Source organism: Diabrotica virgifera, chromosome 1, assembly GCF_917563875.1.
Source record: "Diabrotica virgifera virgifera chromosome 1, PGI_DIABVI_V3a".
Classification (NCBI taxonomy): Eukaryota; Metazoa; Arthropoda; class Insecta; order Coleoptera; family Chrysomelidae; genus Diabrotica; species Diabrotica virgifera.
Window position 1 is genome coordinate 202945636 of NC_065443.1, and position 14549 is coordinate 202960184.

The 14549-nt window shown below is 33.1% G+C and overlaps 1 protein-coding gene across 2 annotated transcripts in view; it reads right to left on the minus strand.

Moving 5' to 3' along the window:
- Nucleotides 1-525: 525 nt before the first annotated feature.
- Nucleotides 526-14549, minus strand: part of LOC114331928 (nonsense-mediated mRNA decay factor SMG5) — a 122294-nt gene continuing 108270 nt past the window's right edge. For both annotated transcript variants that reach the window (XM_050646335.1, XM_028281620.2), the window contains exons 5-6: nt 14074-14383; nt 526-2560 (exon numbers count right to left, since the gene is read on the minus strand). In XM_050646335.1, the coding sequence (XP_050502292.1) occupies nt 2172-2560; nt 14074-14383 (699 nt within the window). In that variant the 3' untranslated portion in view covers nt 526-2171. The remainder of the gene's footprint in view (nt 2561-14073; nt 14384-14549) is intronic.

Here is a 14549-nt window from a genome sequence, read left to right on the forward strand (position 1 = left end):
AGATCCTCGTTTCTCATATTCTTTAGTTTCTTAGTTTTTGATGAAATTTATTAAGGAATCCTCCTGATACTTCATTATCATTTTCAATGTCACATGAATGAGTGTTATCTAGTATGTTTACTTGTATTACAGATTCAGTGATGTATATACGTGGTGTACATATTATGACGATTACAACTCTTTCAACTTTTTGAATCGTTGTATCTCAACAACGGTGGCTCTTAGGAAAAAAAGTAGTAAGACATTTTTTACAGAAATTATCTAATCTACATTTTTTGCTAGAACTAATTTTATGATAAAACTTTACCCCGAGTAAATTTTTTTCCGATGTTCAAATCCATGAGGACTTTTTAGATTTCATATTTATGATTTTTTCCTTTGTGTTTTGAATAATCCTATCAACTTTCAGCTGGGTGCGAATTATTGTAACCTCCTATTTTTGGGTCTAATTAGACCGGTCAAAATTATTCTATAAGGAATGGTATTTTTATTACAGAAAGATATTTTTAAAAGAAAAATAAGACATTATGTATGATACTCAATTTGATCGTTTAATTATTAAATTAAAACAAAAGAACTACACGGGAACAATATAATATGAAATACTCCCAAAAATAATATTAAGATTGTTAAACTCCCACAGTATAAAATTCTCATTAGTATTAAATAAATCAAAAGATAAGATACACGCCTTGGCTGCATTTGCAATGGTTTTCCCTACACGCCTTCGCCTTTTTCCTATCAAATCTGAGTCCAGTTATCATTCTCGTAGACAGTCTCATCACCTTTTGCCCTTGGTCTTCTTCCATTTTCCGTAGAAACTAGTGATGGATTCGATGGCGATTCCTACCGACTGCGCCAATCCGACGTAACTGAATTCTTTGTTTTCGTTTTAACAGATATTCGTCGGAGTATTTTCATCTCTGTTGTTTCTAGTAGTCTCGTTTTAGATGTGTCAGGTCTTGTCTCCGCCGTGTATGTCAATATAGGTCTAATTGCTTCTTTATAGATTATTGTTTTGTGTCTTGTCTTAGGTGTTTGTTCTTCCAGATTGTTTCATTAAGAGACCCCGCCGCTTTACTTGCTTGTAAACTTTGTTGTCGTACTTCTTCTTCAACATCTCCATAACTAGTTATATCTTTTACGGAAGATCTTTTTAATATGTCTATGGGGAAACTATGTAAATTTATACGTTAATATCGATAATTTTCACCTCTACTAGTTGCATCTCTATTTATTTCACAACTTATTATGTTTTCCATCTTTTGCAGATTATTATCGCGCTCATCACTGTCTAGGTGTGCAGACAGCATAAGGAAAATGTCAAGACGCGTAAAAATAATGAAGATTTCTCGAATGCAGTTTAAATGAGCTTTAAATGAACTCGAATAGATCCTCGTTTCTCATATTCTTTAGTTTCTTAGTTTTTGATGAAATTTATTAAGGAATCCTCCTGATACTTCATTATCATTTTCAATGTCACATGAATGAGTGTTATCTAGTATGTTTACTTGTATTACAGATTCAGTGATGTATATACGTGGTGTACATATTATGACGATTACAACTCTTTCAACTTTTTGAATCGTTGTATCTCAACAACGGTGGCTCTTAGGAAAAAAAGTAGTAAGACATTTTTTACAGAAATTATCTAATCTACATTTTTTGCTAGAACTAATTTTATGATAAAACTTTACCCCGAGTAAATTTTTTTCCGATGTTCAAATCCATAAGGACTTTTTAGATTTCATATTTATGATTTTTTCCTTTGTGTTTTGAATAATCCTATCAACTTTCAGCTGGGTGCGAATTATTGTAACCTCCTATTTTTGGGTCTAATTAGACCGGTCAAAATTATTCTATAAGGAATGGTATTTTTATTACAGAAAGATATTTTTAAAAGAAAAATAAGACATTATGTATGATACTCAATTTGATCGTTTAATTATTAAATTAAAACAAAAGAACTACACGGGAACAATATAATATGAAATACTCCCAAAAATAATATTAAGATTGTTAAACTCCCACAGCATAAAATTCTCATTAGTATTAAATAAATCCAAAGATAAGATACACGCCTTGGCTGCATTTGCGATGGTTTTCCCTACACGCCTTCGCCTTTTTCCTATCAAATCTGAGTCCAGTTATCATTCTCGTAGACAGTCTCATCACCTTTTGCCCTTGGTCTTCTTCCATTTTCCGTAGAAACTAGTGATGGATTCGATGGCGATTCCTACCGACTGCGCCAATCCGACGTAACTGAATTCTTTGTTTTCGCCATTCGACAGTACGTTTTGGTTTCCAATAAGCAGCGTGACGACGTTTGACGCGCCCTTTTGCTGCTCGGCAAGGAAATGGCAACATTCGATTATCTGGATATATATGTGCATCTCTTTGTCTTTCTTCTTGGGGTATTTGATAAATGGAATGGGAGCTCGTTCTTGAGGGCGCTGGGCGCGAAAGAAACGGTTGCCGCGGTGGAACTGGGACTCGAGCCATCTGATGGCGTCCCTTGCTTCTATCTTTTCTCGCTTTAGATCATCCAAGGCCGACACAACTGATAACAGAAAAGGTATATTATTATTTTACACTCTTAAACTGTTAAAAAGTGACAAAAATTATTTCAATTTTAGTTATATACTCTTTTAACAATAAAACTAGATTTTTGCATTTCTCCCAATTGAATGAATAACTTGCTTTAACTTAAATCTTTCATAAAAGCAACACAAAACAGCACAATCCGACTGTTGCTCAATCGATCTCACAAATCAATAGTAACAGGTGAAAAATCCACCTTAGTGCAGTCACTGAAGGTTTTCACCTCCGATTTCGTTGAACCTTCATCAATTTTCATGAAAATTGGCGAGTAGTTAGATGATACCTCAAGGAACAAAGGTTACATGATGCCAACTTGCGCTTTTACCCTGGGGGTGGATGCCACCCCATCGCGGGGTGAAAATTATTGTATTAAAAATAATACTACAAGTCGATAGAATGACAAATTCTAAGCAAAATTTGTTATATAAAGTTATTAACATAAATCACTACATTTTGAGTTATTAAAGATCAAAGATTTTATTTTTTCGCAAAAAAATGCATGTTTTAAAGGTATTTTTCACGCATAACTCAATAACTATAAGCTTTTGCAAAAAAGTTATTATTACCAAAGTTGAAGATAATAAAAAATTGAATACACTACTCACAAAAGAACTAAACTAATGTTAATTCAAAGTGAGTTATGGGTAATTGAATGTATATTTTTTTCGACGAGTACTCAAATCTAAGTATTTAAGCTTAAATAACGGGAAAACGATGCATACAGCATACCTATCAAATGAGAACCAGAAGAAGTTAATAGCTTCAAAATTAAGCAAGTTATGATGAAAATAAGAGAACCCTTTCGAATTTTTTAGGAAAAAAATGAAAAATAAAACATATGCCATTTCCACAAAAATTATAATTTATTGTAATCCTTACAAGAATTTCCTTATATTAGCATAAGTAATCATTTCAACAATTTTGATCGGTTTAGAATGCATATTTTTGAAAAAAAAGATATGACTTAAAAAATCAGACATTTTTAAATTATCGTAATTTTCATTTTCTTTTGATAATAACTCCAAAAATACTCAATACACGTAAAAAATGGTATATAACGAAATTTTAGTTTTTTCTGTAACAAATATTTTACCTCCTTTACTATTTCTGTAGGGTAAAAATTAACTGAGACAGAAACGTTTAAAGCTCAAATTTTGCTCCGAGAACCATGTAGCCGGGTCCATTTTACCTTTTATTTTTAAAAAAGTAAGGGGTTTAAAATATTAAATTCAACGTAGTTTAATAGCTCTTGGAATTAAGTTTCAAATGGTGTTTAGGTGAATCTGATATCGTAAAAAATAACGGAGTTATTTAAAAACACAATAACATTTTTGGAACATTTTTTTAAAAGATAAATTTTGAACAATTTTTGGTGCATAAATTTTAATGCTATCGACTCGTTTAGGAGCTAATTTGATATATATTTCTAAGCGGTGCCGCCCAAAATCCCGACAGCCAAAATCCCGACGGCCAAAACACCGACACGCCAGAATCCCGACGTAGTACTCTGACAATTAAGTTTATGTCATAAAATGCACCATTTCCCTTTATTTAAGCTTGAATATTTAGAGTTGGGTACGCGCCGAAAAAATAAACATTCAATTACCTATAACTCACTTTTGGTTAACAATAACAGGTTTTTCTAGAAAGGAGTTTATTTCGTTTTTACTAGCTTCAATTTTAATAACTATAACTTTTTTGTAAAAACTTATAGTTTTTGAGTTATTTGTCAAAAATCAGTTAAAAACATGCATTTTTCTAACGAAAAATTAAAATTTTTGATCTTTAATAACTCAAAAAGTTTTGATTTATTTTAATAACTTTATATAACAAATTTTGCTTTGAACTTGTCCGTCTATCGAATTATGGGGTTATCCTTAAGAAAATAATTTTCATCCCAGAGAAGGGGTGGCGTCCACCGCCAGGGTAAAAGCGCAAGTTCGCACCATGTCATCTTTGTTCTTTGAGGTATCATCTAACCACTCACCAATTTTCATGCAAATCGATGGAGGTTCAACGAAATCGGAGGTACATAATAGCTCATATCCACCTTCAGTAACTGCACTGCTATTGAATAAACATAATGAAAAAGTTGTTTAAAATAAGAATACCCAATTCTAACTGAAAAGCTATTAAAGCTTAAAAATTAGAAAACAACAAAGAACATAGTGACGTAGAACCTGCAGCAATGAAAATTTATTAATGAATCGGTAATCAGCGATAGACTCACGAGGATATGTAAAACATTGTGTAGTTGGAAAGACATTATGAAGAGATTATTTATAGATTTTGGTACAAAAAATTAAGTTTATTTTAATATAGGAACGTTAATCAATAAACGACTGAAGTTGTGTGCTAATTCTTCTCTTTATAATACCATTAATGCAAAACCAAACTAAAATTATTAAATTTATGAAATATTCCTACCATATTTACACATTTATCACGTGTTTCACACACTATCACTTTAATGTTAACTTTAAACTATATCTTAACATCCAAAGAAGCCACACGGTGCTAACAGCACCAAACAATCATGGTGTTGAGTAAGTTATGAACTTCAAATATCTAGCAGTCAACATTACCAGTAGCAGAAACTTCAACATTATCTAATTTAGAGGAACAACCATAAGAAGTAAAGTAAGAATATATAAGACCTGAGTCAGACCAGTAGTGACCTATGTCACTACTGGTCATTTCAGTTGTCCTTTGGAGCAAAAAGCTCCAAAGGACAACTGAAATGAGAACACTGATATCCATTGCTAGTTATACCCTTAGGGACCGAGAAATGAGAGAATGGATTAGGAATGAGTTTATAAGAGAACAATGCAGCATCCGGGATATCGTAAGATGAGCTAGACAGAGACGCAGGCACTGGAGAGACCACAACAGGCCTTAGTTCTAAATTAAGAAGAAAAAAATATTCACTTGTTAGTTTATCGCTAAGAAACGGTCACTAATTGAGGGAGTTGACCACAAATGATTAATAAAAAAAAAACAATACGAGACATTAAAATGTGACATGTCATCATTCATTCATTTAGTTAAAAATGGAGAAAGTTATAGCATGTAATAAACTGAGATTTTGGTAAACCATTTGCAAACAATAAATTTATTTAAAAAAAAAAACAGTAAAATCCTGTATAAAAGGTATATTTAAAAAACCCTCAAAAGGGCCACATCAAAATCACATAACTAGTTTTCGACTGGTTTACCAGTCATCATCAGTGCTTACGTGCAATGTACATGCTAACCACCAAGATAGTATTTAACAAAAATACTATCAAAAATACAAAACTAAATACTAATACTATACAAAAATATTGGTGGTTAGCATGTACATTGCACGTAAGCACTGATGAGTACTGGTAAACCAGTCGAAAACTAGTTATGTGATTTTGATGTGGCCCTTTTGAGGGTTTTTAAATATACCTTTTATACAGGATTTTACTGTTTTTTGTATTACATGGTATACAGCCAAGCACAGGAAAATTTTTCCTTGTGAAAATTTATTTTACTAATTAATTAGTTCTACAAAAATTGTTGCATCGGCAGTTATTCATTCTTATAATGGTTTTTAAATAAAGGAAGTAAACGATTCTCTAATAAAATAGTGGTAGCGAAATAAATAAATCAAGTACCAGTTTAATATCAAAATAAACCTACTATATTGTCTGAGATATATTGTATCTGGGAATAAAGCACAATCATTGTAATTAAAATTGTATAATGTTACATAATAATTACCTACCAACTGAAAAGAAAATCTTTTATTGCTCTATATCATTGTGGACGTTAGATACTAGCATGTGTTTCTTCTTCACTCGCTTTTAGCATCCCCCTTTCATTGAAGAATAAGTTGCCAGAGGCGATATTTATGTCTTATCACATGCCCAGTTATTACAGCTTCCTCTTCATGTTTTATACCTCATGTTTGCTGTCAATTATTCACGAATTACGTTTTAGATGTCGATCTCAGCCAGGGAACAAAAATTTTAACGTAGCTGTTTAAAATCCAACTGAATGTGCGACCTGTGTATGGGATTGACTTAAGGATGAATAGTACGACAAGCGATCGGGTCTTGCGGCTCGCTGTTACTCAATAGATCCCAACCGGAAGAGCGAGCACGCTTAAAGATTACGTCTCTTTTTACTAGCAGATATTCAAACCACGAAATTAAGTCCCTTATCAACAAAAAATGCATTACGTAAAGACAACAGCAAACAATGTGAATGGTACTGCAAATTTGGAGTTTTAAGAATGCCAAAACGTCAGCTTTATTGTTTATAACGAGTTTTGGTATTAATTAAATTTTAAATTAATTTCGCTGTCCTGAGTTATAACTTTTTCAAAAGTAATTGTCATAACGACTAGCCATACCGTTAGTGCTCGATTTCGCAGGATAATTACATATTTATAAGCTAATAACAAGAATACTGATTAATCGTTATAATAATTATTTTCGAGAAAATAAATATAACTCCAAATTAATTTGAAATTTAAATACATAATACGAAATTAATTATTATAACATCATTTTGACATTGTCAAAATTCAAATTCCCAGTATTAATCACAGTTCATCATATTGTTGTGTTTGTTTAATGTATTGAATTGTTAAAGGAGAAGCGACTAAATTTCATGGTTTTAGATTTTGTGGGCAGAAGAGCCATCCACCACCAACAGCCTTCACTTAGGGTTAGGCCCTCTGGCCTATTCCATTCCTTCACTTCACGTCTTCCTGGTTTCAATATTTAATTTACATTTCAGTTAGTGGTTATGCATCAGTTTCAGAAACCGGACGTCGTTCATTCTGTCAGTCCTCGTTAACACTCCTCAAAAATCTCGTCTCGGCAGCCAGGATTTTGTTTTCATATTTTTTGTTATGGTCCACGTTTTGTTGCCATATATGTATAACTATTTTTTTTTATCTTTTGGAAGCCGTTTGTTTTTGTAATCTCGCTGTACTACAGCCAATTTGCTTTCTGGCTAAGGTTTTAGTGTTACTGACACTTATATAACTGGAACCGGCTTTACGTGCCCCCTGAAGCACATCGTTGTATTTTTTCTCGTGTGTTCCTATTGACCCTATTAAAATTACGCATATTATTTTTAAAGTTGTTTACTTATTATCAATATCTCGGTCATAGACAAAAGATAAATAAACCCAGATAATTAAAATTCGGCAATTTTTCAAGAGAGATGTCATCAATGCATATCTTACTTCCAATGTCATGGGTTATGGGCAAAAATGCCAGCGTAGTTCAGACTGAACTGGCTGGTATCTCCATAGCCGCAAAAGAGATAATCCGGAAAGGTATAGCCGGCAAAACTATAATAATCTGCACAGACAGCAGACAAGCGCTACAAACCCTGAACAGCAGGGCAAGTAATGGAGTGTCATGAATCACTAGCCCAAGCTTCGGATGGTAACAACATCATCCTGAGGTGGGTTAAAGGACACAACGGAAATCAAGGCAACCGCATTGCTGACCAGCTAGCTAGGAATGCGGCAGGCCTAAGACTCTTAGGACCTGGTGATCTTTTTGGCTGGGCAACTGCAACAATCGCGGAAATTGTCAAATGTCACTTCCACACGCAAACCGTGAAAAGATGGAAAGAAGGGCCAGGATGTAGGCCAAGGTAACACTAAGGAACCTTGGGAAGTCAGCATCAGAAAAGTACTTGAGAATGACCAGGAAAAACCTACGCTTGACAGTTGGTTTTTTAACTGGCCATTGTCAACTAAGAAAACACCTCCACACACTGGGGCTAGTAGACACATCTCTATGCAGGAGGTGTGAACGAGATGACGAAACTGTCGAGCATGTCCTATGTGAATGTCTGGAGTTATCGTCAATAAGAGAGTATGCGTTCGGCGAGCCTTGGTCTACACCTGCCGATATAGGGGAGATGTCACCAGGTGATTTGTCCGCCTTCCTGGAAATGGCAGGATGGATAATGAACTAAGGACAACTTCCTAAGAGAATGTACAATGGGTCAATTGTGGCCTAAGTGCTGTGGGACTTGACACTTGACTCACACTCCCTACTCTACAGATACAGAGATACTTCCAATGTCCTGATTATAGTGTTTGCTAAATATGTCTAGTTTATATAGCAACATTTTGAGGTTGTCTTCAGTCCTTGATGTCTTGGTCATCGGCATATCTTCATCTTTAAGTGCCGTCTTCTAATCGGAGGTTGGATATCATCATCACTATCTTTACTCTATCTACCGCTGCTCCGAAAATTTTTATGTTACTGCATTTAAACAAGTCAATTAAATTTTTCAACCATGACACACTTCCTATACTCCTTCCTCCTCTTACTTTCCCGTGTATTAGCATTTTATGTTGCATTTCTCTCATTACGTGTCTCAGATGATAACTTTCTTATTTTTATTGTGTTGATTATTTCGTATTCTTTGCACATTTCTCGCAATAATTTTGTGTTTGCTTTCTTCTGTGTCCATGCTATTCTAAGCATCCCTCTGTAACACCACATTTCAAATAACTGTACCTTATTTATGTGTTCTTGCTTCAGTGTCCATCTTTCAAGTCCATATTGTAGTATCGAAAAGAATAGCATGACAGAGCTCTTACACGGTGAGCTTAAAACACGTTATTATCTAATTTAATATAGCTTCAACTTTTTTTGTTGGGATATCTTCTTTAACTCAAAAATAGACAATACAAGACAAAAGTTAAATCCGCTAAGCGTCCCTTTTTGAAAGATTTTTTCTAAAAAAAAAATATAAATTTCTGAAAAGTAACATTTTACATAAATATTTTGCAATAACTATCGTTGTAATCGTTTGGAAAATGAAAGAAACGTTTATGCAAACTTCTATATTAAAAGTAGTATATAAACACAGCAATATATAAATACAGGGTGGGCCAAAAAAAAAAGAGTCCACCTCGATATTTGGCCGTAGTTATTCGATTTAAAAAAACAAAAAGGCCGAAACAGGTCCGTTTTTATTTTTATATTGCAATTTTTTCGCATATATTTCATACTAGCGACGTCATCCACCAGAGCGTGATGACGTAATAGATGATTTTTTTAAATGGAAATAGGGGTCGTGTGGCAGCTCATTTGAAAGGGTGTTCAATTCTCTATTCAGTAATATAAACATTGATATCATTATTTATACAGGGTGACCAAAAAATATTGTCTGAATTAATTAATAGACGCAAAAAGAAGAATGTACTTTTAATTTATTTAACTCAAAATACATTATACTGCTGTCAGAAAATAGAAAAAAATGTTTATTTCACAAATACATTTTTATTTGCTTAAATTAAATCACAAACAGCCTCCCACCTACCTCTTTTGACAGTTGTAACATTTAATTTAAGCGAGCAACAATGTTTATTTGCCCAATAAACATATTTTTTTTTATTTTCCGAGAGCAATAAAATGTATTTTGAGTTAAATAAATTACATACATCATTATTTTTGCGTTAATTAATTTAATTAAAAGAAAAATTTTTTTGGCCACCATGTATAAATAATGATATTATCGTTTATATTACTGAATAGAGAATTGAACACCCTTTCAAATGAGCTACCACACGACCCCTATTCCCATTTAAAAAGTCATCGATTACGTCATCACGCCCAGATGGATGACGTCACTAGTATGAAATATGTATCAAAAAATTGTAATTTAAAAATAAAAATCTATATGCTTCGGCATTTCCTTAAAATCTAATAACTACTGCCATATAACGAAGTCGACTCTTTTCTTTGGCCCACCTTCAAGAAATTCTTCAAACATTTCAGAAATTTATATATTTTTTAGAAAAAATCGTTTTTTTCAAAAAGGGACGCTTAGCGGATTTAAATTTTGTCTTGTATTGTCTACTTTTGAGTTGTAGAAGATATTCCAACAAAAAAAGTTGAAGCTATATTAAATTAGATAATAAAGTGTTTCAAGCGCACCGTACTTACTCTCAGTTCTAATCGAGGAACTTTATTGCAGATAATTGTTTTCATTTTCACAAACGCATTTCTTGCTATTTCTATCCTGGCCCTTATTTCTATTGCTTGATTATAATAATAATATTCTCCCGTTTTATACCGCTAACACGGCTTTGGGATTATAGCAGGGTAGTCTGCTATATCTAGGGCCTACGGTATACAAGGAAGGAAACGGCCAGTGCTACGCTTCAACCGCCTATTATTACCCCTGGTTTTACCCAAGGTGCTCATTTTATTCAGGCTGAGTCGACCTGGGGCCTATAGATATTTTAAAAATGTCTAGTTGTTTTTGCCGGCGCTAGGATTTGAACCCTGACCTACCAGCACGCGAGCCAAGCATACTACCGCCTGAGCTACGCCGGCCCTATTGTTTGATTATTTTTAGAAATACAGTTTCCCAGTATCTATTTTCCGAATATATTTACTGTTTATCAGTCCCAATAAAAAACTGTTAACCCTTTCAGCTCCGCTATATTTCCAAACTTAGCTCCTGTGCCGACAGAAATAATTTGGTTTGAATATAATACACACAAAACGCGTTTACGCGTCCAACGGCACTAGTGATATTCACACAGTCATATTTTGACGCTGTACGCTTCACCGGAGCTGAAATACACGAGCGAGACACCCTCAAAAAAGCGCTTAGTTTTCGAGATACTGACCACGGAGCGGTGAATGGCTAATTTTATTCATACTTTATATTTTCGAGGGTGCTGAAAACGAGAATGAAGTTTATTTTGAATTTTATGTGGGGGAACATTGTCAAAATCGCAATTTTAACCTAAAAATAAAAAAAAATGAAATCACGTTTTTTGCGTTTACCTCGCTCCATCTCTGTTCGATTTTAATATTTTTTTCTGAAATTTTTACAGTATATAGCTCTAACATTTCTGAAGACAACGATACCTGTTTCAAGCTTTTATTCTTATCATGATAAAGGTTATAAATTTTTCAAAGGAAAAGGTGCGGATTTGTGCATTGCAAAGTTTATTCGCAAAAGTTGTGTGACGAAGTTTAAAATTTAGCTTCTTAATTACGTTTATGTTAAAGTAGAGAGTACAAAGAAGTTTTCTGGTAAGTTTTAGATCAAAATGTTTTATAGAAAAAAAAAATAGTGCAACTTTTAACGTCGACATTAGAAATCCCCAATATAACGCTTATTTTTCGAGATACTGACCATGGGTGGAGAATGGCTAATTTTGGTCTTAGATTATGTTTTGGACCGTGATGAAAACGAAAATGAGATTTATTTTAAATTTTAGGTGGGGAATATTGTCAAAATTGCAATTGTACCCTAAAAATAAAAAAAAAAATCACGTTTTTTTTGCGTTTAGCTCGCTACAACTCCCGACGCTGGTCCGTTTTAATATTTTTTTCCAAAGTTTGTACACTATATCTCGCTCACTTTTTTGAAGACAATGGTTTCTGCTTTAAGCTTTTAGTCTTATTCTAGTAAAAGTTATGAACCTTTTAAAGTACAAGGTGCAGATTCGTGAATTGCAAAGTTTAATCGCAAAATTTGACTGACAAAATTTGAAATATAGATTTTAAATCAAAATCAAAAATAAAACATGAGTACAAAGTAGTGTTCTGGAAAGTTTTGTATCAAAATGTTTTATAGAAAACAAATGGTGCAACGTTTAACATCTACGTTAAAAAAACCCCAAAATAACGCTAATTTTTCGAGATACTGATCATTGGTGGTGAATGGCTAATTTTGGTCTTACTTTACGTTTTTGGTGGTGCTGAAAACGAAAATCAAGTTTATTTTGGATTTTTAGGTGGGAGAAAATTGTCAAAATCGCAATTTTGCCCCAAAAATAAAAAAAAGTTAAACCACGTTTTTCTTAAAATTAAAAGTTGCACCATATTTTTCCTATGACACATCTAGACCTAAAACTCCCCATAAAAGATCTTTGAACTCTATGGTTTAACATAAACGAAGTTTAAATACATAAATTTTAAATTTTGTCACTTAATTTTTGCGATTTAATTCTGCAATTTACGAATCTGCACCTTTTATTTTTAAAAAATTTTTAAAAATATTTTAAAAAGTAAAAATTTTAGAAAAAAATATTAAAATGGAGCAGAGTTGTAGCAACGTAAAAATTCGCGATTTTGACAATGTTCCGTCACATAAAATTCAAAATAAACCTCTTTTTCATTGTCAGCACCACCGAAAACATAAAGTAAGACCAAAATTAGCCATTCACCTCCCATGGTCAGTATCTCGAATAATAACCCTTATATTGGAGATTTCTAATGTCGCTAATAAAAGTTGCACTATTTTTTTTTATTAAACATTTGTAACTAAAACTTTCCAGAAAACTTCTTTGTACTCTATGTTTTAACATAAACGTGATTAGTAAGATCAATTTTAAATTTTGCCTCTTAACTTTTGCGATTAAACTTTGCAATTCACGAATCTGCACATTGTACTTTAAAAAATTCATAACTTTTACTAGAATAAGACTAAAATCTTAAAACAGATACCGTTGTCTTCAAAAAAGTGTGCAACATATAGTGTACAAATCTTAAAAAAAAAATATTAAAATCCACCAGAGTTGTAGCGAGTTAAACGCAAAAAAACGTGATTTCACTTTTTTTATTTTTATGGTAAAATTGCGATTTTGACAATATTCCCCCACCTAAAATTTAAAATAAATTTCATTTTCGTTTTCAGCACCGTCAAAAACATAATCTAAGACCAAAATTAGCCATTCACCACCCATGGTCAGTATCTCGAATAATAACCCTTATATTGGGGATTTCTAATGTCGATAATAAAAGTTGCACTATTTTTTTTTCTATAAAACATTTTGATCTAAAATTTTCCAGAAAACTTCTTTGTACTCTCTATTTTAACATAAACGTGATTAAAAGGCTAAATTTTAAATTTCGTCACTCAACTTTTGCGATTAAACTTTGCAATGCACAAATCCGCACCTTTTCCTTTGAAAAATTCATAACCTTTATCAGAATAAGAATTAAAGCTTAAAGCAGGTACCGTTGTCTTCAGAAATGTTAGAGCTATATACTGTAAAAATTTCAGAAAAAAATATTAAAACTGAACAGTGTTGTAGCGAGGTAAACGCAAAAAAACGTGATTTCTTTTTTTTTTATTTTTAGGTTAAAATTGCGATTTTGACAATGTTACCCCACATACAATTCAATATAAACCTCATTTTCGTTTTCAGCACCTTCAAAAATCTAAAGTATGAATAAAATTAGCCATTCACCTCTCCGTGGTCAGTACCTGGTCATTTTAGGGGTATCTCCCGCTCGCCTAAAAGTGTTAATATTGTTGTGTAGAAAGAAAAAATATAGATACTCCGGGCACTACCTGTTAGAGGTATGAACAACTTACAATGATGTTATGTATTAAAGTTATTAAGATAAACTTCAATAAGGTTAAAAATTTGATTATTTTTATACTACGCGATGCGACAATTTTAGTAAACTATGCATGTTTATTAAAAAACCCTACCTGCTGTAGGAACCAGCACTATAAATTTCCTAGAATGCACCAACTGCTTCACCATGAACGTGTACTTGATCAACGCATCGGCGTCTAAGACCAAATAAGGAGAAAGGGCGGTGGTCTTACCGGCGCCCACTCTATTTTCTAGTGCTCGAACTTCAGCTGCTAGCCACAGTTGACCCATGTGCTTCATCTTGTTGAGTTGCCCTACACCATCGTTTGGCGATTTACTTGACAAATCATCATCAAAGTTGGGGGAGAACGTACGCTTGGAGGTGCCGTTGAACGTTGTAGTTGCCAGGGAGTCTTGTATGTCCTAAAATAGATCATAGCATATATCATTTACTCCCAAACAAAACATTTACAAGCCCTAACAATAATTGTATAAAAGGACAAGGGAAAATAATATTTATTTGTTACATTAATTGATAATTACGAGCAAATGAACACACGGCGTGAGAATAGTATTGAAGAGAATATGA